This window comes from Zosterops lateralis, assembly GCF_965231275.1.
Source record: "Zosterops lateralis genome assembly, chromosome: 4".
NCBI classification, from domain to species: domain Eukaryota; kingdom Metazoa; phylum Chordata; class Aves; order Passeriformes; family Zosteropidae; genus Zosterops; species Zosterops lateralis.
Window position 1 is genome coordinate 10,151,140 of NC_139765.1, and position 22,810 is coordinate 10,173,949.

At 41.0% G+C, this 22,810-nt stretch overlaps 1 protein-coding gene across 5 annotated transcripts in view; it reads right to left on the reverse strand.

Moving 5' to 3' along the window:
• The window catches only part of PLEKHA5 (pleckstrin homology domain containing A5), a 158,995-nt gene extending 138,445 nt beyond the window's left edge, over positions 1-20,550 (reverse strand). For all 5 annotated transcript variants that reach the window (XM_083859605.1, XM_083859604.1, XM_083859603.1 and 2 more), the window contains exons 1-3: positions 20,460-20,550; positions 20,233-20,309; positions 17,372-17,429 (exon numbers count right to left, since the gene is read on the reverse strand). In XM_083859605.1, the coding sequence (XP_083715731.1) occupies positions 17,372-17,429; positions 20,233-20,309; positions 20,460-20,548 (224 nt within the window). In that variant the 5' untranslated portion in view covers positions 20,549-20,550. The remainder of the gene's footprint in view (positions 1-17,371; positions 17,430-20,232; positions 20,310-20,459) is intronic.
• Between the last annotated feature and the right edge of the window lie 2,260 nt (positions 20,551-22,810).

Below are 22,810 nucleotides of genomic sequence, written 5' to 3' on the forward strand. Positions count from 1 at the left end.
GCAGCACCATGATTAAAACAACATTCCTCTCATTTACTCCTAGTAAATTAATATTTATACCCTGGTGAATAATGCTGTTGCTGCCCTGGGTTAGGTGCACACAGCAGTGCTGGGATCAGCAGCAAACACCTGGGACAGCCCCTCAGGACAGCAGGGATGCACAGGAATGTCTTGTCCTGGCCATGACAAGATTCAGAAGTGGGATACCAAAGGCAAGGAGTGAGCACAGGATTCCAGGACTGCAGACCTCCAGCCCACACCATCCCAAGCTACACCTTCCACATGTTTTCAGCCACTTTCCTGAATGACAGGAGTTTCTTCCAGACCTTTGGAACATCAGCCACAAGGGCCAGCTCTTCTTGGTTTGTGATTCCTCCTGGTAGTTCTCTTTTTGGAATATACAGCAAATACATTCTTTACTTGCCTTTCTACCATTTCTAACTTTGAAGACTTGCACTCTCCACATTCCTCAAATGAAGCTCTTCCAACTCTGATCACCCTTGTCAAGCTCCTCTGCGTCTCCAGTTCTATTATATCATTTTCCTGTTAAACCAGTACTACTTTAGCATAAAACTATGCTCGTATTTCTAGACATGCTGAACTGGAACAATATTATTTCAGATGTCAGGCCTTTACAGCCACATGACTTTTCCAGCTGGAGTCTAAGAAGCCTGTTTTCACTCTGGGTGAAGGCCACAGCTTCTGCTGCTTCTCTTAAATGAAAGTGATAAAATATAATCCAAATAGCAATAGATTACATTTTTTCCCTATCCTGAGGGCATGCAATTCTGTCAATTCATAAGCTTAGCATCATGAAGATATCAATCGAATTTGAGCAAGTAGTGCTGCCTTTCAAGTAGGAGAAGGAAATCTTTTTTAAAAGAGCCAGAAATCCTTGCATGAAAAGGTCAGTGAAAAGCAGTGGCATTGTGACAAAAAAGAGCACACCTAAGAATCAAAAAGAATTATATCCTTCTTACTTTCTAAATCAAATTATAAAAAAGCCCCACTCCCCTGCGCAGCTCAGGACTCTCGAAGCACTAGAAATACCAATAAGGCAACAAATTGATGTAGATGCATGTAAAGTTTTTTTAAAATGCATACAGAGTTTCCTCGCTCAAACCAAAAGAATATTCATTTGAGAAGCAACATTTGCTCCAAGTTTACTTTAACAAAGTGAAAATAAAAGATTCAATTAAGATACTGGCTCAAAAGGAGACATAAATAGGGAAAAACCCAAAAAAACCCAAACAACCAACTTTATCCGAGTTTGGAAAGTCATCACTAAAATTTAGGACCCGGTGGCTCCATAAGCTGAAGTGATAAAATAGCATCTATTATCTGCAGATTGCCTTTGCTGAGGTTCAAATGGCATCAGGGAACAAAAAAAAAAAAAAAAAAAAAAAAAGAGGCAAGCTGTTATTTAACTCAAATTTTCATTTTAGTGCCCACTTCACAAAAATCTGTACCACAATTCACAAATTGGGATATATTTGAAAACCTTTGAAAGTCTGAAAGAACATGGAGCTTATACTCCTCTGTACTTGGTGTTACTGCTGAATACAGTATTCACCTTGACACATTTAAAGTGAGAGGGCAGTTTTCTTCCTAGTTATCTAAAATAAGAAACGGATTGTTATATTTTTTTAAATTCAATCTCTAAAGAAAAAAAATGGCAAAATCTGCAAAGAAAGGGATTTCAATGTTTGAGTCAGTACCTAAAGAATGAATTCTACATTTCAGCTAAAAAGAGAAAAGCCTTTAACCAGTATTATTAACACTACACAGACGTGCTTTTTTTGGTTATTATTTTAATTTCAAAAAGTCCCTCTCCCTGGGAGGGAAAAAAAAAAATCAAGTCAGTAGTCAAAATGAGCAAGTATATAAAGAGGAAAAAACATTTCCAAGAATAAATTCTCTATACAATGCCCTTACAGAGCTAATAATATATATATTTTTTAATGCTGTGTACTATACAGGGTAACCAAGAAAATATTTCAGTTGGCCTCTTCATATTCTTCATATTCTTCCACGTATTAATCTCACAACACAAAGAAAACCTTTAATCTGTTTTTGTGGCAAAACCATCTCCGACAAGCAGATGGTTAATTCTGGTTAGATTTAAAAAAAAAAAATCCTTTAAAAGGGAGAGCTGAGCCATGTAAAATATTTAACATGAACCACTTCAGCTGCCTCAAAACAGGTTACAAAGATACATAAACTTTTGATGAATTCACACTATTCAGTTCATCTACTGCCAAGACAGGTCATATCTTGAAAACATTGCTGTTCTGCTCAGCTTAAAGCAAACAGCTCCTGTATGGAAATTCCTGTCCTAATTTCATGTAGGGTGTTCATCACTCTCTCCTCAGCTGCCAGAACTGCTCATCAGTCCTGCTCCTAAGCGTTTGGAGAAACAATCTTCCTTGTAGATATTGTCTTTCCTCCATTAGAAGTTTTATTTTGAAGAAATGTGTCCATTTCAGAGGGATGCTGCCTCTTGCCAGAGTGCTCCCTGTTTACTGCTGTAACTCACAAAAGATTTACATCCCTACAGCTACTGATGCACATCAGCTCTCATTCTATGTCATTATCTTTTTCTGGGACTGGCACCTCCTCAGCTTTACACGAGTCAGTTTTCCCTAAATTATTACCCTGGCCATTACCACACCAGCAGGTGAATCATATGAGCATAAAGTAGGAACACTGGAAGAGGAGCACAGCAAATTACTGAAAACAAAATCCCAGCTTCAAAGATCATTCCACACACAATATTATATACTCTTCTTTATTACACCTTGAGCAAGTAAATATATATATATAAACTTATTAAATATCCAGGTATAGCTTACAAATTAACAATGGTCTTACATAATTCTTGGTGGCCAAAGAATCACCAGAACAGCCATCAGAAATAGCTCAAAGCAACGCCACCAGAGAACTCTAGAACCAACATTTCCGTGGTACTTTGTGCAGTACAAAACATGGTCTAAAGAGTATGAAAAGCTGAGATGCTTTGAAAAGTGAACAAACACAAGCAGTGATTTTGTATGCAAATTAAAAAAAAAATCAAGTATTTAAAAACATAGTAAACACAAGTTGCTAAATTACTGAAATGTATTATGAAATTACATTCTTCTCCATTCCCACCTCCTTTATTTGAGTGCTGAGTGCTAAGAATGTACCATTATGTGGAATTTAGTCAAGCAATTTTTTTTTTGTTTTACCATTTCAATACATAACTTGGAAAACAACCAGTGAAATAGCACAATTTATCTCTAAAAATAAGACCAGAGATTCTTAGTGGCTCTTGATTATGTTTTCCTTACAAGGATCCTTTGCAGAAAAGTACAAGTTTCAGTTTAGAGCCCTGATAATTAGTGCCTGTGGGAATAAAGCAAATTATTTTTTCCACAGCAACATAATTTCCTGGAACTTTAATTTTTACATGATGATATTCCAGTGGTTGCTCAGATATAAGATTTTACTGTCTACAGTGCGACCAGGATTTGAAACAATTATCTGTGTTCAGTTTCATCTCCCCTATCTAAAAAAAAAAAGTTAGGTTTATAGTAGTTATTAAAAAACTGTATATGAAGAAAGAGTATTTGCCAATAAGCTTCACATAATTTTAGGGATGCTAAAGAATTCCTCTACTTTTGGATTCAATTATTTAAGATGACAAAATCTGACAGATGCAATTCATAAGTGCACCCGGAGCAGAGGTGTTGCAGCCTCCTTCTCCTGGATGAGAACTTATTCCCAAAATTGAGAATCCATTCTCACTGACCAGGAAAAGCTTAATCCACAGGAAAGGGGAGCAGATAAATTGCTTAAATACAGATGTCAGAGCTGCCAGTGGTTTGCAGAGAGGCAGCACTGCAGAGGTGACACCCCAAAGTGTTCACTGTTGTTCTCAGAGGCCTTCACCAGTTGTTTTTCACTCAGCAATGGGAAGAAACAATGTCTTACAGGGCACAGAGCTGTACAAAAGACAGCAAAGGCAACCATCCTTTCCTACTGCAACGAAAAACAAACATCACCACTTTTTTTCAAGTTTTCATGATGCTACGTTTAATCACCCCTCCTCATGAGTGCAATCATTGAACACTTCAAAAGCAGCTTCTAAAAAAGACCAATGTTCTACTTGATGGAAAAAAAAAAAAAAACAAAAAAACAAAAAAACAAACAAAGCCTACATTCCCTTGTAGACATCTCAGCTGACAATATTGGATCTTTCCCAAAATAAATGCTGGGGTGACAGAATTAGACCAGGCAAACCAGGGATGCAATGATGAGCTGAGCAAACCTCGTGTCCTGCACTCAGGCAGCTCCAGAACCCAAACCAGAGCCAATCCAGATGCTGAACTGAGGCACTTATTGGTGTTTACAACACCCTCATTCCCTGACTTTAGAAATTCAACAGCATTGCTGCAAAGTGGTGTAAAAAACAAAAATTAAGTCAGCCTCACAAATCCCAGCTAGTCATACGCCAGACTCCTCGTAAACCTGATGAAATTCCCATCATTTTCAAATGGACTGGGAATTACTATTATATCAACAACAACAACAAAACCACACATACATTCTTACATTGTTTTATTAAGTAACAAAAATAGCTTTTCATTTTATTTTAAAAGAAGGAACAGGACTGATAGATGAGCTGCTCCTACTCCTTCACAGCCAACAGCCCGAGTTTTTACTTGAATATTCAAGCAATGGCCTACTAGCACACAGGTGTTTATGCATTTCATTTTTAGAGATGAAAGGTATGAAATGTTGTTCTCCCAAGTAAATTATTTCTAGTAAAACATGCTGTCCAATGGCGCAAAACTCAGCATTAATAAAGCTGTTCAAGGAATGTATTTGAGTGCTATTTTTGAAAGATAGTTTAACACTCCATAATACATTCATCTTTGCTTCAGAATGAGTATTTCATAATGTATTCGTTTGAACTTAACATTACTTTGCTTACATGACAGCTACTAATGCCTTTCATTTTAAAATCTGTTTTATTCTCTGTTCAGCACTGTCGTTTTTCATCAATACCTCTAACAGTTATTTTCAATACCCACTTTAATCCACTGAGAAAATCGAAGTGTAGCATTCAATAACCAAACATTCTTTCATCTGAGTATCATGAAGTCTCTCAAACAAAACCATGAAACTTTATCAGGAACATAACAAAAGCATTGTGAAGCAGTAGGGACTTATCTAATGACCACAACACTATTTATCTCATCACAAAAATAAAACAACTTTGATTTGGAAAAAAAAAACAACCAAAAAGCAAAAATTCCCTGACCACAAGTCATATTTTTCTGTGCTCATTTCACAGTGACATTCCCATGGCATCTTAGAGACCTGGAGAGAAATGGAGAAAGAATTGGTCTTGCCATAGCATGGCCAACAGAAAATACCCAAGAACACCTCAATCCCTGGCTTGTCTATTAACATTCAGAGGTTGTTTTCTTCTACTTTCATCAATTAGACAGATTCTTCCCCAAACTAGCAGCAGCCAGCCTTTCACAGACAACGATCTGAAAGACAAATAGACCTAAAGAATGTCAATCTAATGACAGCAGCCCCACAAAGCAAAAACCCCTCGAGTTCCATTGTTAATCTCTACTTCCACTCCTTGTAAAACGAGAAGCACCGGTCCCTAACAGCACACAGATGCAAACAATTCCAACCATCCTGTGGCAAATTAAAGAGCATCGCTGAGCTAAAGGAATCACAGGGAGCAATTCTCCCTCAAAGGAATGACCAGCAGGTTGTTCGAAGTACAGGAGGAAGGCACAAAGAGCAATTTGTTTTTATTCTGCCATGTGAGTTTACCCCTGTCCATTCTCTCTCAGGGAGAAAGGGAGGAGTGAAGGACATTCAACATTAGTTGAATGTTTAAGTATCACTGTATTAAATGTTGCAGGTGAGCATGCACACACATACACCTCTTCCTCATTTTTAGAAATAAATCAAGAAATCTTACCCATCAGTATACAGAGAGAGGTTTCTAAACACATCTGTCAATTGTCACAATTCTAGTGAGCAGTCCCTAGTGCACACTCTTACTTTAGGGGAAAAAAGTATGCTTAATTAAAGAAAAAATAATATCTGTGAAGCTTAATATATAATTCAAAGCCTTGACTTTTCAGCATTTAGCAGTGTATCCTGAGCAGGTTTTAATTTTGACTGAATAGCAGAAAATCCTGCTGGGTTCATTTCAGGCTGCAGGCATTTGATACTGCACTGACCTCGCAGTATTTACATTCCCCTTAGGAAAATCTGGCATGCAGTCCAACTGGGGAAGATCATGTCTAACACTACTTGAGCTACCAGTGCTAGAAGCAAGCAGAGCAACAGTGAAAATAGTAGGGTGAACAATAAGGGCACGTATACAGAAATAAAATAAAAAGGAAGAGAAAGAGAAGGTCAAACAGCAGAAGAGAAAAACTGAAGAGACAAAGACTTGGAGACAGTTGTTTTTCTGATATAAATAAATCCCTAATTTTATTTTTTCTTTCCAAACCAGTGGTGCAGAGAGGCTTTTGGACTACTAAAAAACCAAATTACTTCAGCTCAAGGAAAATAAACTAATCAGAAGACTTGAAATATTTGCCTCTGATCAAAACAAATTAACAGCTGCCAACTGCAGCTTTATCTGCACTGTGTTTGATTTTTTGTTGTGCTTGGCATATTTATGTCAAATTTGGACAGAAAAAGCCTCAAACCATAAAATCCTCCACAAGCTTTGCTTTTGACCATCCCCTCTACACTCCTAATAGACACTTGGTGAACTCAGCTGTTAAATCAAATCCAAAACCTATTCACCTCCATTCATTAGAATTTAGGTCCTTACTGCTGCAAAGAAATGAAATAGGAATACAAGAGCCAATTTTCCACAAATTCTGCTCCCATCTTTCTTAGAGGTGCTTAAACCATCTCCAAACAACTGAAAAAATCTGTTTGTTCTTTACAGATTTGCTCTGCCAGCAACACAATCTCCTATATACTAGGCCTGGTGAAAGTGTGAGAGATATACAGGTTCTGAAACAGTGCCAGACTCATTTCTTCACCTCCTTGAGAAAATAAATAAAAGTCTTAAGTTACCAGAACTTTTAAAACCCTGTTTCCAATTGCGCAAGGCAGTTTTCAAGGAAAATAATAAAAGCAAGAGCTCTTGTCTAAGTTAATGACTGCAATACTTGACAAAAGTAATGGTATCTTCAATCCTGGTTAAAAGTTTGAGAAGTCTCCAACTGCACTAATGACTTCAAAACAGCATGACTAAAAGTCTGAAAGAACAAACAACTCCATTACTGAGCAAAAGCCTTCCTCCCCTGTTCCTCCCCCTTTTATTTAAAACCAGGATGCTGATAATTCCGACTCTTCAGCTTGATGATGCAATCTTTGTTTAAATCATGGAGGGCTGTGAAACACACTGGAGCCTAATAGGACATCACCACTTGAATCAACAGACTGTTTTCCTCTTATGTCTCACTTGCAGTTCTTTTTCAGCAGCCAAACAGCAAGATTTTTCAAGGAACTTACATATCTTAACTCAGAAATGTTTTGAGGCAGCAGGCACCCAAACAAAAGATTCCAAAGAACAGGATAAAACACTGGCATTTGAATTGCTGAATTTGATAGCACTTTTTTGTTGTTTTGAACCGCAAAAAATGAGCAATCAGAGGCACCAGAAATCCCGAATTTCTTGTTAGACAGGTTTGGCACTCTCACCTGAAGCTGGATCAAAACCACAGAGCTCAATGCTGAAGCACACTGCAAAGTGTGTAGCTCAGAATGCAAGAATAAAGAGCACTTCAGGAAAAGGTTCAGATTTTTGTTATATTTTGAAAGTGAACCAAAATGCAAATGTTCCAGGTAAGAAACTTGGGAGTGGGTGGTCTGTAGGAGAGGCACAAAGAACAATGTGTTCTGTAGATGTATGTGTATATATGTAAGATATAAACACTAGTGCTAACAGGAAGACCCAAAGGATACCCTTTCATCAAATTTGCATTTAAATAGAAGTCACTTTACCATACTAGCAGGCATCACTCATCTAAATAATTCTAAAATGTCACCTTTTATGCTGTTTACTATGTACTGTGCAATATATTCAGCTAGAAAAGTAGGCAAATTTAATGGTTTTGTTGTCAGTTTATCTGCTCTTAAAAACAAAAATCTTTCCTTAAACCCTCCTCACCTTGTGGCAATCACTACAGAGAAAGTTTAAACCTAGGAAGTGTTTAAATTCAGTTTACAGGGAAAAACCCTTTCATTTAGTTATTGAATTGTCAGGCAGACAGGAGTTGCAGATAAAGAGATACAAGGCTCAGTACAAAGGAAACGAAACACCTTTTGCAGCACAGTGTTAGCACAATTCACACTCTGCTTCCTTCCAGCCTCAGCCCCACTGGAGTTCAAGGCAGGGTTGATTTTAATTTTAAAGATTATACATCACATGCTTTTACTCATCTCAAAAATAGATTCTTAAAAATCATAAATGTCACAGATATTGGTCAGCAGCTGCATAATCTGCATGATTTAATAAAAAAATAGGGAATGAAAAAAAAATCCAAAATGACAGAATTTTGCTAGTAGTACAGATCAGAACAAAATCCAAAGCTGTGTTTTTGCAGGATTTGTGCAATTACAGTATCCTACTTATTTTGTGAGTAGTGAAGATGATAAAAGCTTTCAGGAAATACTGGAATGGAAAGATGGCAAAGATGGCATCTGAAATTGGAACTTTCTTGCTGATTGCGGGGTTGTCAGAGGAGCCGAGGCTCAGGGATCAGGACATTCTGCTGCAGCCCCCAGGTATGGATGTGTAAAAAAAAACCCCAACCCACTTTGTGCTTTTTACACATCACAAACCCCAAACAGATGGCCCAAGACTCCCCATTGATGAGTGTAAGTATTTAGGCCCCCAAACTCTTCCAATTCACTGCAGGACAATGTTAATAATTACTTCCTTTCCGACCTAGGGTAGCTTTAGTGACCTACTCCTCCAAAATTCACTTTAATAGGGATATTTTTAGGTTTCAATTAAACGAGTTAAAAATGTACTGAATGAAAAGTCAAATTATTTTTAACTCTGTTGATACAGCAAAGAAGATGGATCAATCAGCAGAAGCTGATATGTTATTAATTGAAATTTTTTAAAAAAAATAAATTAGTAGCATTTGCTCACTTTAACAACTGAAAATAGTTCAGTGTTTCATACCAGGTAAGCAACTGATACCCACATCAAGCAGAGAAGATGAGTTTGTACCACAAGAGAGATTTCAGATCACAACAGGTGATATGAATAGCTAATGAAGTTTAGCTTGCAACATTCTTCTGATTAAAATTCATCATTAAAATAAACACTTGATGTTACGACATTGATGGCTCAAACATGTATTTTTGTTTGCAACTTTCTTTTTCAAGCTTTGCATCAAACCTCATAAAACATTTCAACCGAAAAGTTTTATATTCATTTAGAGGATTTTCCTTGTACATCAAAAAAATACAGAGAAACCCTACAAAATGGTGTGAACAATACCTAAAATCCACAACAAAACCCTCCACCTCACAGTCTTAGCCATGAAGAAACCAAGTTACCCTTTTAGGCATTCAAATAAATCAGATTAAAAGGTTTTCTTCTTCACTGTAAGCATTTCAGAGCACCATGTGTTTATTCTTGTTGCTCATAAAATTTTATTTCAAAGATTTCTGTTCTTTTTATAAACCAAGTTCATTGAAAAAAATTAAAGATTATACATCATATGTTTTTACTCATCTCAAAAATAGATTCTCAAAAATGACAAATGTCACAGACATTGGTCAGCAGCTGTATAATCTGCAGGATTTAATAAAAAATAAGGAATTAAAAAAAAAATCCAAAATGACAGAATTTTGCTAGTAGTACAGATCAGAATAAAATCCAAAGCTGTATTTTTGCAGGATTTGTGCAATTACAGTATCCTACTTACTCAGTGAGTAGTGAAGATGATAAAAGCTTCCAGGAAATACTGGAATGGAAAGATGGCCAAGATGGCATTTGAAATTGGAACTCTCACCAGGCATTTTGTTTTCAAACACCTTTTCTTACTAGGACCTCTCTTGCCTGCTCTCACACACTGAAACATTTCCAGTTAATAAAGCACAAAATTCATTTTTAAAGCACTTGTTTCTGTTAAACATGATTTATAGTAGATTCTGCGAGAAGAAAAAGCAGGGAGCCAATTTTAAAGGTTAGGTTGCTTGGCAATATACCTTTCCTCACAAGTAATTGTTCTTACTAAATCACAGTGGAGAGAGCCACGAAGAACTAAGTTTGTGGAGCCTTGTGAATATGCAAGTGTCTTTTTAATTGTTTATATAAACCTTCAAGACAATCATGGGCCACATAAGAATTTAAAACACTGTCTTGAAAGCCTTTTTTCCTCCACCTCACAGATTTCAAACAAGCATTCAAGTTTCATAGGTCTGGAGTAGAAAGATGGAACTTCACAACCAACTATATAACCAGACCTTCCTGTCCTACCCAGAAGGAAGCAGAGTTTTACTGGAGTGTCTCTGGTGTCAAGTTCCCATCCCTGAATTTCTACTTCTGATGGTGGCCACTGATGCAGCTTCTTCCCTCCTCAACATCACCTTCCCTTCAACCAAATGCCAGAGCAAAGGAGAGGACTGAAAGGCACGGTTATCTCACACATTCCAAAGGAAGAAGGCAAGGGAGGAGGGAGGGGGAGAGAGAGAGAGAGAGAAGGGGAAAGAGTTTAAATTTAGGTATTTACTTACTGAAACACAGAAAAGAACACACATCCAGGCACCACGCTGGCAGAAATCCCAGCAGTCAGGGCTGTGCAGCTTCACTTCCAGCAAGGATTTCTTTGCCTGAAGCTCCACAAGAGCCTTCTCCTCCTCCTCCTTCTCTCACAGAAGAGAACTGAGGAGTGCTCTGCACTGCCAGCCCCACTGTATCTCAGGTTTAATGAAAGTGTAATTCATTAGAATAAGAGCTGGGGTAACATAAACATGTGCAGGAAAAACAGGCTTGGCGCAGCACCACAACAGACACCGGGTTTGATCAGCACAACAAAACTCTGTCAGACCACAGGGAGGAAAAAAAAAAAAAAAAAAAAAAAAAAAAATAGTGGGTGCAACTCCTATAAAGCAAAAGCAGAACATAAAAGGTACTAAAGGTAAAATTTGGACCTGTAAAAGTTCTACCAAGTAGAGCTACAATGAGTAGGCTCCTCTGCTGGCAAAATTCACCAGGTACCTGCCTGCCAGGTGAGGTGTTTTGGGAAGTGCCCCTCAGTTCCAGGTGCTGCAGGATATGGGCACCAAGGTGGGAAAAGAAAAAGAACCTGTGCAGCATCCAGACTCAACAGGAAGATGAAATACAGGTATGTGCCCCAAAATCATTATTAAGAAGGCACATCAATTACCTTTTTTTTGCAAAGAGGGGAGGGTTTGGGGGGGGGGGCGGGAAGTACCACTGTATTTATTAAACATCACAGCAACCACCTGCATGAAAGTTTTGATTGGTGATTTCTTTCGCTTTTTGCCATCCTTACACATGGTGAATACCAGAAATGAAAGACCATGTAAGAATTCACTTTGCCGTAGTAAATGTAGAGTATATCCACATTTTCTGCTATTAGTTCTTAATCACCAAAAAAGAGCAAAGCTAGGGAAAAGACCTTTCCACTTCAAAAAAACAAGGATCCAATTTACTAATTTGTTAACAAATGCCAAAAAAGTTTGAGTGTCTTCAATATCCTTCTCATGGACTTCAATATTTCATGTAACTATTTTTCAATTTTTAAATAATTATTCATTAATTCTTACAAGTCTTGAAAAACTTGGTAATGATTTTAAAAAAAGAAGAAAATCAGTAAGTTCCCTCATGCTTTCAAGTCTTTCTCAGTGAAACTGAAGCATTTAAGGTATTGCCCAATTTAGAAACACACTTCAGGAAAGAGACAGCTCAAAATATTAACCACAGACGTCACAGGCAAAAGGAGCCTTTAGAAACACAGCAATTCCTGACGTTTACATTTGATATTCCACCTCCCAGACTAACTCTCAAACAGACTCCTAAGCCAGGGATAATGGGCCCTTTCCAGACCTGCACACGAGTCAGACAACTTGTTTTTGCAGGGTGAACTTTTGCCACCCTTCCCTCTGGGAGAAATCCCATTAAGTTTGCTCCTAGGAAAGCAGCTCCCACTACTTTTCCTGACTTGTTTATGCTCCTTTCTGCCTGGTTGTCTCTCCACTCCTTCCCCTTCTGCAACTGCCCCCACCTTTCCAGCCTTCTCCTGCAGTACAGCACTTCCATACTGCCTTGTCCTTCCACATCCAACCCATAAGGAGCTGCTTTTTGGATGCAGTCCCACCTCTCCTCTGACCCACACCCATTTCTTCCTGTGCCTAGAATCCTTCCACCTCCACACCCAGCTCCAGCTCTGCAGTATTTTTGGTTCTTGGAATATTTCAGTGGAAGAAAGAAGCAAATGTTAGAACAGATAATAAATGTGCAGGCATTCCCAAAAAAAAGTTTTCCTTATCCGAAGAGCTTTGCTCATTACAAGAGGCACAGGACAGCTTGTAGCTAAGCCCCAATTCACCTATACACCATTATTTTATCTACAGGTCTCACCATGTAAGAAAAAGAATCAAGTTTATTCTTCATTTTAGTAAAATAAAGGTTAGAGGTAACAGGAGAAAAGCTAAATTTCCAGGAGGGACAGTGCAATTCTTAGTGTTGGAGAAAAACAGTTTGACCTGCTTGTATTTTTCTCAAAATCCATTTTTTTCCTTTCAAGAAAGGACTTTTCTGCAAACACGGCGGGCTGTTCTTTGATTTTTCTGGAGAAAGTCTCAGCTGAATTGGGAAGGATCTTTAGAATGCACATAAAAGACAAAGGTTCAAACGAAAGCTGAATTCTCAATGAGCACAGATTTATTTTAGTAAATAGAAACTCAGAGCTGAATGAGATCTTATCCCTTTTAATCACTTAATAAATTTTCTTTGCCTTCCCAATTTTCCAGCTACATGTCTACAATAAACAAACCTGCACTGACAAAAAGTCTCTATAAAAGCACACAAAACCTCTATTTGATGCAACTGTGAACTCACCTAGGCTTTGGCCAGGGTTTGCAAATGCCTTGATTCAGCCAGCAACAGGCAAAAACTGTTCTGATGAATACAGAGAAAGGTAAACTTCAAGAGAAAACCCTAAAAATGAAAATTCAACCCTCTTAATTCTTTGAGTTTTTAAGAACTTTTGCAGTCAGCTTTTGTACTGCCCAAAAAGTGTCAGTCCCAACAGCAAAGGTAAGAAAAACCAAATTTTAATATCCAAGCAGCTGACCTCATAGCACTTTTGTAGAAGCCAACTGATGCAAAATTCCACAAATATCATCTTTAGAATAACCTTGCTTGGTAATTTAGTAATTTAAATAATATAACCCTTCTTTGAAAAGAACAAAAAAATTGAACATGTGTTCAGAACTACTGCAATGAGAACCAAAAATGCAAGAAAAGCACGCAAGTGCCTGAGTTGAGATCACTGGGTCATTTTAACCAGCAATAAGGGTTTCTTAAACACATGCAGTTGCATAAACATACACACACATTTATAGAATTTTATGGTACTCAAACCATAGGTGCTTTGGTGCCTAAAGATTATGAAGTCATCACAAAGTCCTAAAAACATCAAGCTGGATATTCTCAATGATCTGACCAGGTGGGACACCTGAGTGACCAGGTGTATCTTCTCTACTGAGAAATATGGGATTGGCCCGTGGGGCCCTTTTCCTTAGGCATTTATAAATAAGTAACTTAAGCTTCCCATACTACCATCCAGCTTGCATGTGTTTTGGGGGTAAAGCCCTTAAATTTTCAGAGCTCACAAGTGCACAAAACACTCACATAAGTAAACCAGTCCTGGGGAAGGACCCTAAGCAGCACAAAAGAAAAAATATCCAGTTTGCTGGAGAAAGTTTTCAAGCCTCAGGAGTTTTACTTCATGATACAGAAGATGCAATACTTAACTGAAAATAATAATTGTTATAACTTAATGTATCAGTTCAAAGGCTCCATATTCTGGGTAAAAGTTTAGGTGTATAAATACCAAACCAAGCATTACTTCAGCAAAGTTTACTGCTAGAGTTCACACCAAGTGCCAATGAGGGATGTCTGTGCACAGGTCTAAGGTAAAGTAAACAAACCCAGACTTTCTCACTCTGAAAGAGACAAAACCCCTGAACAATCTAACCACTCTGCTGAGAACATATCCAAGGTATCATGGCACTGCACACTTTTCAACTTCAGTTAGTAAACTACACCTTTTGTCATTTGGGTTTATCAGAGGTGAGGAGGGAAATGATTCTGTCATTAGCAAATATTCTACTACTCAAAAAAACCCCACAAAAAATAACATGCAAAAAAGGTCAAAGTCCTAGCTAGCACCAACTTAGTAAGACAACTCTACACCAAAAGAAAACCACAGTATGCAAAGAGAACAACTCCTTATCTGTCCCTGTTTTAGTGTATCTTTCCAGCTTAAAACTAGAACAAATTCAATGCCATGAGAAAGAGAGAAAAAAAGCGTGAAACAGTCACCGTTTGGTATTTACTTTTTCTGAAACTGAGTGCACACGTCCCAAGAAACATACAGTGTCCTTTAAAAATAATCACATTTCAATGCAGTCTGTATCCTGAGTCATTTGTTTGAAATGCCAGTCCAAGGAATGCTACGATTTAGCTGACGATTATCTCCTCGACATTATCCCAATTTGATTATACAGTGTTTACTACATCAAAGCCAAAAAAAGCACAGTAATAGATTCAGCAACACACCCACTTGGAACACTGAAGACCTATTATTAAAGAACCAGAAGAATAATTTTCAAAAGGTTTTTATTTTCAAACACAGTCTAGCATAAGATCTTACCATAAAGGAAGGTTGTTAAACATTTCTATTCAACCCACATATTTGAAGCTGTGCCTCAGAAGTTAGGTCAAATTATTTATGTGATCAGGAAACTTGACTTATCCTTGTCTAACTCTGACTGGACACATTGCAGGAATCCAACAGACAGGTTTCAGTGGCTGAAGCACCAAAAGCATGACATGAACATTCATTTCCTTGCAACTCATATGGAACATAAAACAATACATATCTTTCAGACCTAACCACAAACAAGCTTTCAATATTTTTAGTTTTAACTAGTTCTATTACGCTGTAATTGACATAACAAACACTAATATTCAGCAAATATTCACACAAATGAGCAGGTTATGGTTAGAAATCTACATGCGGGGGTGTTTGCATAGCAGAAGGTCACAACAGCCCGTGCTGTTTGCCCCTCATGCAGAAACCCCACAGTAGTTAAAATTCAGACAACCAGAATTATTATAATCAACACATCACCCGGAGTTACACTGCCTAGGATTAGAAGACAGTGATTATAACGTTGTCACCCTGTCTATGTTAGCTCTCACATCCTCTCTAGCACCAGCACGGCTGAATGTGAGACAGCTTTAAAAGGAGAAGCTATCACTGGGCAGGAATTCAAATTCAGCCTGAGACGCTACACAACAAACCAGCATTTAACTCAGGATGCCAAACTGGTCAGACCACGTGAACCTTTCAGCAGGCCTGACAGCACCATCCCTGCCATCCTCCTACATCTATCAAATCACAGAGGAGTGTTTGTGCAACACGTTTTCAAAGCCAGCACACAACTTTCAAACAACAAACGGAGCTATTTTGTGTTGGCTATCAGCGAAACAATCAGCTCCGTGTACATCCTCACAGTTAGGGTAACACCTTGAACACAAGATCTTGGAAGGACACGGGTACACAAACAACCTGGCACTCAGTAAGTCTGTCCAGAAGAGCATCAGTTGCTCTACAATAGCTGTTCACACACTAGGTTATTCCAGGAAAACTCAAGTTGCTATTTCCCAGTTACTACAGCTGGCCACTGTTCACAGGTTTATTCTATAAGAAAAGGTTCCATCTCAAAGTCTAGAATTTTTTTCATATTGTATACACACACAAACACAGCTTTCTTTAATTCTTACTCGTCTTCGTTTGACAATCTGCACAGAACTGCAAAGGTGAAATTCTTAATGGGCCCCTGTCCTCAGTCTGGTGTATTTCTTGTCACTTGCTACACAACACTCCTGCAATGTAAATTGCAAGAAGGCAGAACAGAACAGCAAAACAAACATGTTGCTTTATCAACAAACAATCTGCCCTCCTGGACACCACAGTGCCTATTCTAATCACATTTTTGGGAGCATTATGCTTCAGTATGTTTTTAAATTTTGCTTAGGACCAAATCAAATGCACTCGTATAAAATGAACCACAAAAAACACAAAGAACATCCACCTCACATTGTCTACAATGCATCTTACACAGAGCAGCAACCTTGTGCTCATCACTACAACACAGAAAAAACCTACCTGCAGCCTATAAACTCTATCTGTAACCTTCAGTCATGAATGTTATCCCACTAATGACATGATTAATTTAAAGACAGCAAACCAAACACACAGTGCAGTGAGCAAAATCTCCTGAATGAACAGTGAAAAGCCTGTGAATTGTTAAATAGACGAAAAAGAAGCACACTAACCAAATATACCTAGGTGCCACATAAAAAAATTCCAGAAAAGGAATAAGGACTGTCTAACTATCTAGAGAGGAAAAGCTTGCAAGAAGTTTGTACAGATCCAACCAATACACTCTCTGGACTCCTACACAAGAGCTTGACTTTTGTGTCTCTCATCCAAAAAGACGATACACACAGCAAGGCTACCACAGTGAACATGCTCCTCAAAAAATACTAAAACCAGAACAAAAAAAAAAAAAAAAAAGGAAATCAATGCTAGAAGCAGAAGCAGGAGGTCTGCAAAGCAAAGGGCCAAATTAAACCTTCAGTGCAGCTTTAAACAACACCATTAGAGAACAGGGCTGAAATCAAGGCTCTTCCCCCAGTGATGAAATAAGATCTTGCTTTTGTGAAAGCATTTATGGCACAAGAGGGTACACACACAAATGTCAAGCAAACAGACAAATTCAAGGTATTCTTGGCTGGATGGTTACATCCACAGCAGAAACTGCATTTGAATCTGCATCCTCAGACAGCTTTAATAAACACAAAAAGTCAAGAAATTGTTCTAGCTGTGCAGAATTCAGTAAACAAAGGACTACATACCCTATGACAAATTTAAATGCTCCTTCTGGATTTATAGCACAACATTTAAGCTCAGTTTGAAACGCATCCAAAATTACAGTGACATTTAGACAAACTAATTGAAAATTATAGCATTGTGACAAACATTCAACTTACTTTACATAATATCTTGCACCTTCAAAAGTGTACGCTTCCTCCCAACCTGTGGGTAAGTCTGGAAAACAAACAGCAAAACATTCCAATTACCTTTTGAAATGATGCTAGCCATACTGGTCTACTCCCTGACACTAAGGTAGTTAAAACACTGTGTCTGATCCCACATGTGGAAACCTTTAGTCCCAGAAACAAGTATTTCAGAATTGACTCACAAGACTGCCTAAGTGTGAATTCTGAAAGCCAAGAGAAGCCACATGCCTGAAAAGCTGATTGGGGTTTCTCATTCTCAAATAATAACAAGGATGGTTTAAGTGTTGCCCTTTCCAGAGTTCCTTCCTCTGCCCAGCAACTTGGGGTCATCTCCAGATCTCCCTGCCTTGAACTTTAGCAGCATCAGATTACCTGGCAGGCAGAGACCTAAACAAAAATCCATCTAACTGAGCTACATGCAAGTCACAAGCTCCTTAAGAGGCACGGTATCAACTACACCACAGAGCATTAGCATTGTATTAGCATAATTCCACCACTGTTGTGACTAACAAGTGTTCCTGCAGTGTTTACAACTCTGCTGCATTTTACATGAAAACCATTTTCCATGTAAATCTAGTGGAGGATGTGGGTACATCTCTTCCTTTCTGTTACCACTCTTTAAGAGTCAGGAGTCCAGATACAAAGAACCCCATACCACTAATGGTCAAAATTTCCCAAGTAACAGTTTGCTGGTGTGATGGAAGAGCTCTGGAGATGTTGGGCACCTCCATGCACCTCTAGATACACTGCTACCCTTAAAAAATTACCTCTGACAATAAAAATAATGACTGATACCTAGCACTCTCTCATTGAATTGTAAAAGCAAGAATGCATTTCCTAAAGGAAAAAAAAAAACATCAGTCTGGGTTGCGTGGTGGTTTTTATCCCGCTCATTACTTATTTGCTCTGGCTGCTTTTTCCTTCACTCCTGTCTTCTGCAGAACAAAAACCAAGGTGTCTTTTGATAACAGCACGGGGCAAAGTACAGCAAACAGGAAGTCTCTCCAGCAGAAGCATTTATGGCTGCTATACGAACTTTGCAAAAAATACTCTTCCAGTGCTGAATAGCTCAAAGAATAAAAAGCACTTCAATTCACAATGGAGGACAAAGCTTTCCTCACCATCTAGAACATGCCTCTCAGAATTATTTAACAGAGAGCTTTGCAATAATATACATCTGCAAGAGAAGTGCCATTCACGCAAAAACTGTTCCTTAAGAGAAGACATATTTTGACTACGTTCCAAAATAATGGTCAGAGGAAAAGAAGAGATAAAGCCCAGACCAATTCTGTCTGGCTATATCTGTGTATGAAGAGATTCATTAACATATGCATGAATGAGGAAAACTACAGGATCAGATTTGGCTTTTAAAGACTTTGGTATCTGATTGATGAATTATGATCAATGTATCCAAGGCCATGCCTCAGTCTTGTGTCCAGAAACAAGTTTAATTTACCTGATGATAACTCTGCTCTGCTACACACAATACTCCAGACACTCAAAAGCAAACTGCATTTCCTTTAGGAGGCACTTAACAGCAGAAAGAAATGAGACACTTGGAAAATTACTGGGAAATAATCATCAGTCAAGAGAGACAGTGGGAATAGTTTAAAAAAAGAATTAATACTCAGCTAATACCAGTGCTGGAGAAGAAAAGCACTTCACACACATCTGCCCCCATGCATATTGCTGTGGATGAAGGCCACTTTCTCAATCTGGGCACTGAGAGCAGGAGCAAGAGCAGCCTCATAGCAATCAGTAGTTCCATTTCCCAGCATTAAATGACTTCTTACAAACAACAGAACCTTCAGAACCTTCCCTGTAAATCAAACTGCAGAGTTCTAATAGCCAGAGACCTGTGGTTTTTAAACTATTCCCAACAAAAAAAAAAAAAAAAAAAAAAAAAAAAAAAAAAAAAAAAAAAAAAAAAAAAGACTGCCCACAGTTTTCTAAAAGGCTGATTCTGATTCCTTAATGCACAAGTATTAACCAACACAAAAAGCAAACAATCTGACACAGAGCAATTCCCTTGCAGATTATTTCCCCGCGATTATCCAAGTGATGATACACATGGAAACAACTGCACGTATTACTACACTCCACCACCTCCCAGCGGCACAAGCAGCCTGTGTGCAATTCCAGCAGTCAAGAGTTTGGCTCCGGGTCTCCAGAGTGTCTGCTGCAAATCCTCCTCCTCCAGCACCTCCTGCTGCTACTTCTCCAGAGTGGAACAAACAGCAGGAGCAAGGACTCGATTTCACCCTCCTCCCTCCAAGTTATTTCTAATGTTTCAAGTCCCTTTCCCTCCTACCTACTCCACCTCTCTCAGTCACTTGGAAACCACACAGACTCTCAGCCTCGATGGAAGCGCCAGGGAGAAAAAGGGTTTCTAGGTGACACTAGCGAAATGAGCCTCTACATTTCTAGTACCCCTGTCGTGGTTAAATCTAAGTACCGCTGGAAATAGAAATACCGTAAGCGATTTTGTGCTGAACCGAAGAAGGATGCTGTGCAGGTGGATAACCGGGGTAGCAATGAGCGGGAGAGGAACGAGGCGGTCTCTAATGGTAACTATACAGCCTGGCAGGGGTGAGCCGAGGCGAGGCAGGGAGAGCAGAGACAGATACATTACACAGGCACAGCTCTGGGGCAGGGGGAAGGCGCTGAGGAAACTGGCGGGCGGGCTGGACACGCAGGGCTCCCCCCGGGGGGAACAACCGCGCCGAGTGCGGGGACAGCGGCACCAGGAGTTGTCCCGGGGGGCCCGGGCTGAGCCCGGCCGGGGCAGGGCAGGGCCGGGGGCTGCGGGCAGGGTCCGGGCAGGGTCCTACCTGCGCTGCGGCGGTGCCCGGTGATCACGGCCTCGCCGGTGAGCGGGTGCAGCCAGGTCGTGCTCTTCGCCTCCTCGCTGCGGGGACGGACACACGGACCGAGTCAGGCAGGCGCAGCCCCGCCGCCCCCTGCTCCCCCCCCCTTTCCTCCCCTTCCCTTCCCTTCCCTTCCCCGCACGCCCCTCCCGGCCCGGCCCCGCTCCCCTCCGGGCCGGCCCCGCGCTCACTTGATGAAGAAGACGCGGCCGCCCTGGCTGATCCCGTAACTCCAGCTGCCGGGCAGCGCCCGCAGCCGCTCCGCGCTCAGCTCCGCCATGGCCGAGCCGCCGCAGCCGGGGAGAGCCGAGGGGAGCGCGGGCGGGCGGGGAGGGGGGGCGGCGCGGGCACGAGCAGCGAGCGCGTCCCCGCCGCCGCCAACACCTTGGGGAGGGAGAGGAGGGAGGGGAGGGAGGGGAGGGGAGGGGAGGGAGCAGCGCCCGCCCCGCCCCGCCCGCCGCGGGGGCGCGCAGGCCGCGGGGGCGCGCAGGCCGGGCGGGGGCGGGTTCCGGCGGGCGGGGAGGGACCCGCGGGGATGGAGGGAGAGCCGGGGCCGGCCCGCGGGGAGTCGGGGCGGGATCCGAGCTGTGGAGGCGCGGGCCGGCGGCGGGCGGGGCGGGCGGAGTGAGGGAGGCGCGGCCGGCGTGAGGGAGGGCGCCCGGCCGGACCGCGGCTCCCAGCCCAGAGCGCCGGGCCCGGCCCGTTCGGGACCCGGCCCCGCCGCCGGCAGCCCCACGTGGGGTCCGTAAGGACAAAGGAAATTGAAAGTTTTGTCCCATTTCCTCCCCCGGTGAACGCGCTCTCCTCACACCCTCCGCCTCAGGCGTTTTGGGAATTTCTTACGTAAAGGCTCAGTCCCCAAAGTGTAAAGAGATGGTATGTTTTTACTTCGTGCAAATCGTGCTGTCTGTGCTTTGTGCCGCTCTTCCAAAAGGGCCCTGGGATGTGGCAGGGCGGGTGTTCTCGGTGTCTCAGGGAGGTGGCAGTGATTCAGGTAAGATCCAGGCTGCAGAGATGACTCTGTGCCAGTGTGTGTACTATAATTCACCTGTTTAATCCCATTGCGTGTGCGTTTATCCATAGCCATACACCCCTTCGGCTGAAGTTACACATGACAAATGTAAATTACTAAAGCTGTGCCGTGGCCACGGTATTTCTAAGCGAACCTTGCCTTGCAAAGCCACTTTTCTGAGTAAGCACCGAGGCTGGGAAGTCTCGCAGCATTCCTGCATCCACAAAACATTTGTAATTCACGCCTCACAGTGTTTTGCCCAGGAAGCTTTGTCCCCTCTCCCATTCTGAATACCTTAGGAAAAATAAAATCGGACAGGCAAGCTGTTCTGTGGTTTGGTCCCCATCGTGCCATGTGGTCAAAACTTTAAATCCCTGTTGTCGCACACGAGATATTCCAGACACGAAGAGCAGTGAATGTGAGAAGGTCTGGAGTTATCTTTAAGTAACTGGATGCAAGATAAGAATTCCTCCCTGTCCAGCAATACCTTTCATTTCCACTCAGCACTGACAGCACCTGAGATTTATTGACTACCAGAGGAACAACGCTCTGGGGAAAACACAAGTTATTCTATAAACAGTTCCCTTCGCTCCTAAGAGCAAGAGCCCTTAGATGATGAGTAAAGTGAGTAATGGCTCTTCTGGTGAAGGGCTATGGAAAGCTGCCTGGCAACAGCAGGGGGGAAATCACGTACATTTTGGGCTCCTGAGGTGGTAGTGGTCATGTCCTAATATCTCCCCACTCAGCCTAAGTGAAGCATAGAGCAAGTGCTCTTAATCCCCAGAGCAGTGGATACCTTCCACTGTGCAGAATCAATTCTTCTCCCTAGCAGAGAAGTGCAGGCAGCACAGCTAGACTTACACTGGCCTAGATCCATAAATTAGGTGTTTAGGTAGAACTTAGGTGCATAAATCCTGCCCAGTCCCAGCATGTGCTTTGCCAAGTGGCATCCTTAGGCAACTGAGTTCTGCCAGTCCCTTGCTTTGCAGCCTCTTTCTGCTTTGCTTGTGCTTAGAATTGCTGCCATCTGGGTAAAACCATAAAAATATGCCCAAACCTGGCTGAATTCTCAGGCAAGGCATTATTGCCCCAAATGCCACAGAGGCTGGATAAATTGGCCATGTTCAGGCCACACCTAAGAAAGATTTACAAGTTTTGTTTCTGAATAAGTCACAGCAAACAGGCTGGCAGCAGAGTCACCACCATGAGCACTACAGGGAACATGTTCAGCCTCAAGGATGTAGGACATTCAAAACCATGCCATTCCATTCCCAGGAAAATGCTTTTGCTCCAAGCTATAAGCTGCTCTGAAGCTGAGACTATTCTATGAGGATACTGAAGGTGCTCCTCCTCCCCCTCACATTATTTTGAAAATATAATTATTGGGCTATAGGGTGGTGGCATGACTTGCTGCTCTCATGAATAGGAAGCTCAGCCAGGGAGTGGTGGAAGACCTTGGTTCTACTTCACCCAGGCACACTCGGTGCAGGGACTCAGGTATTTTATGTTAAGTAGCCATCAAATAAAAAA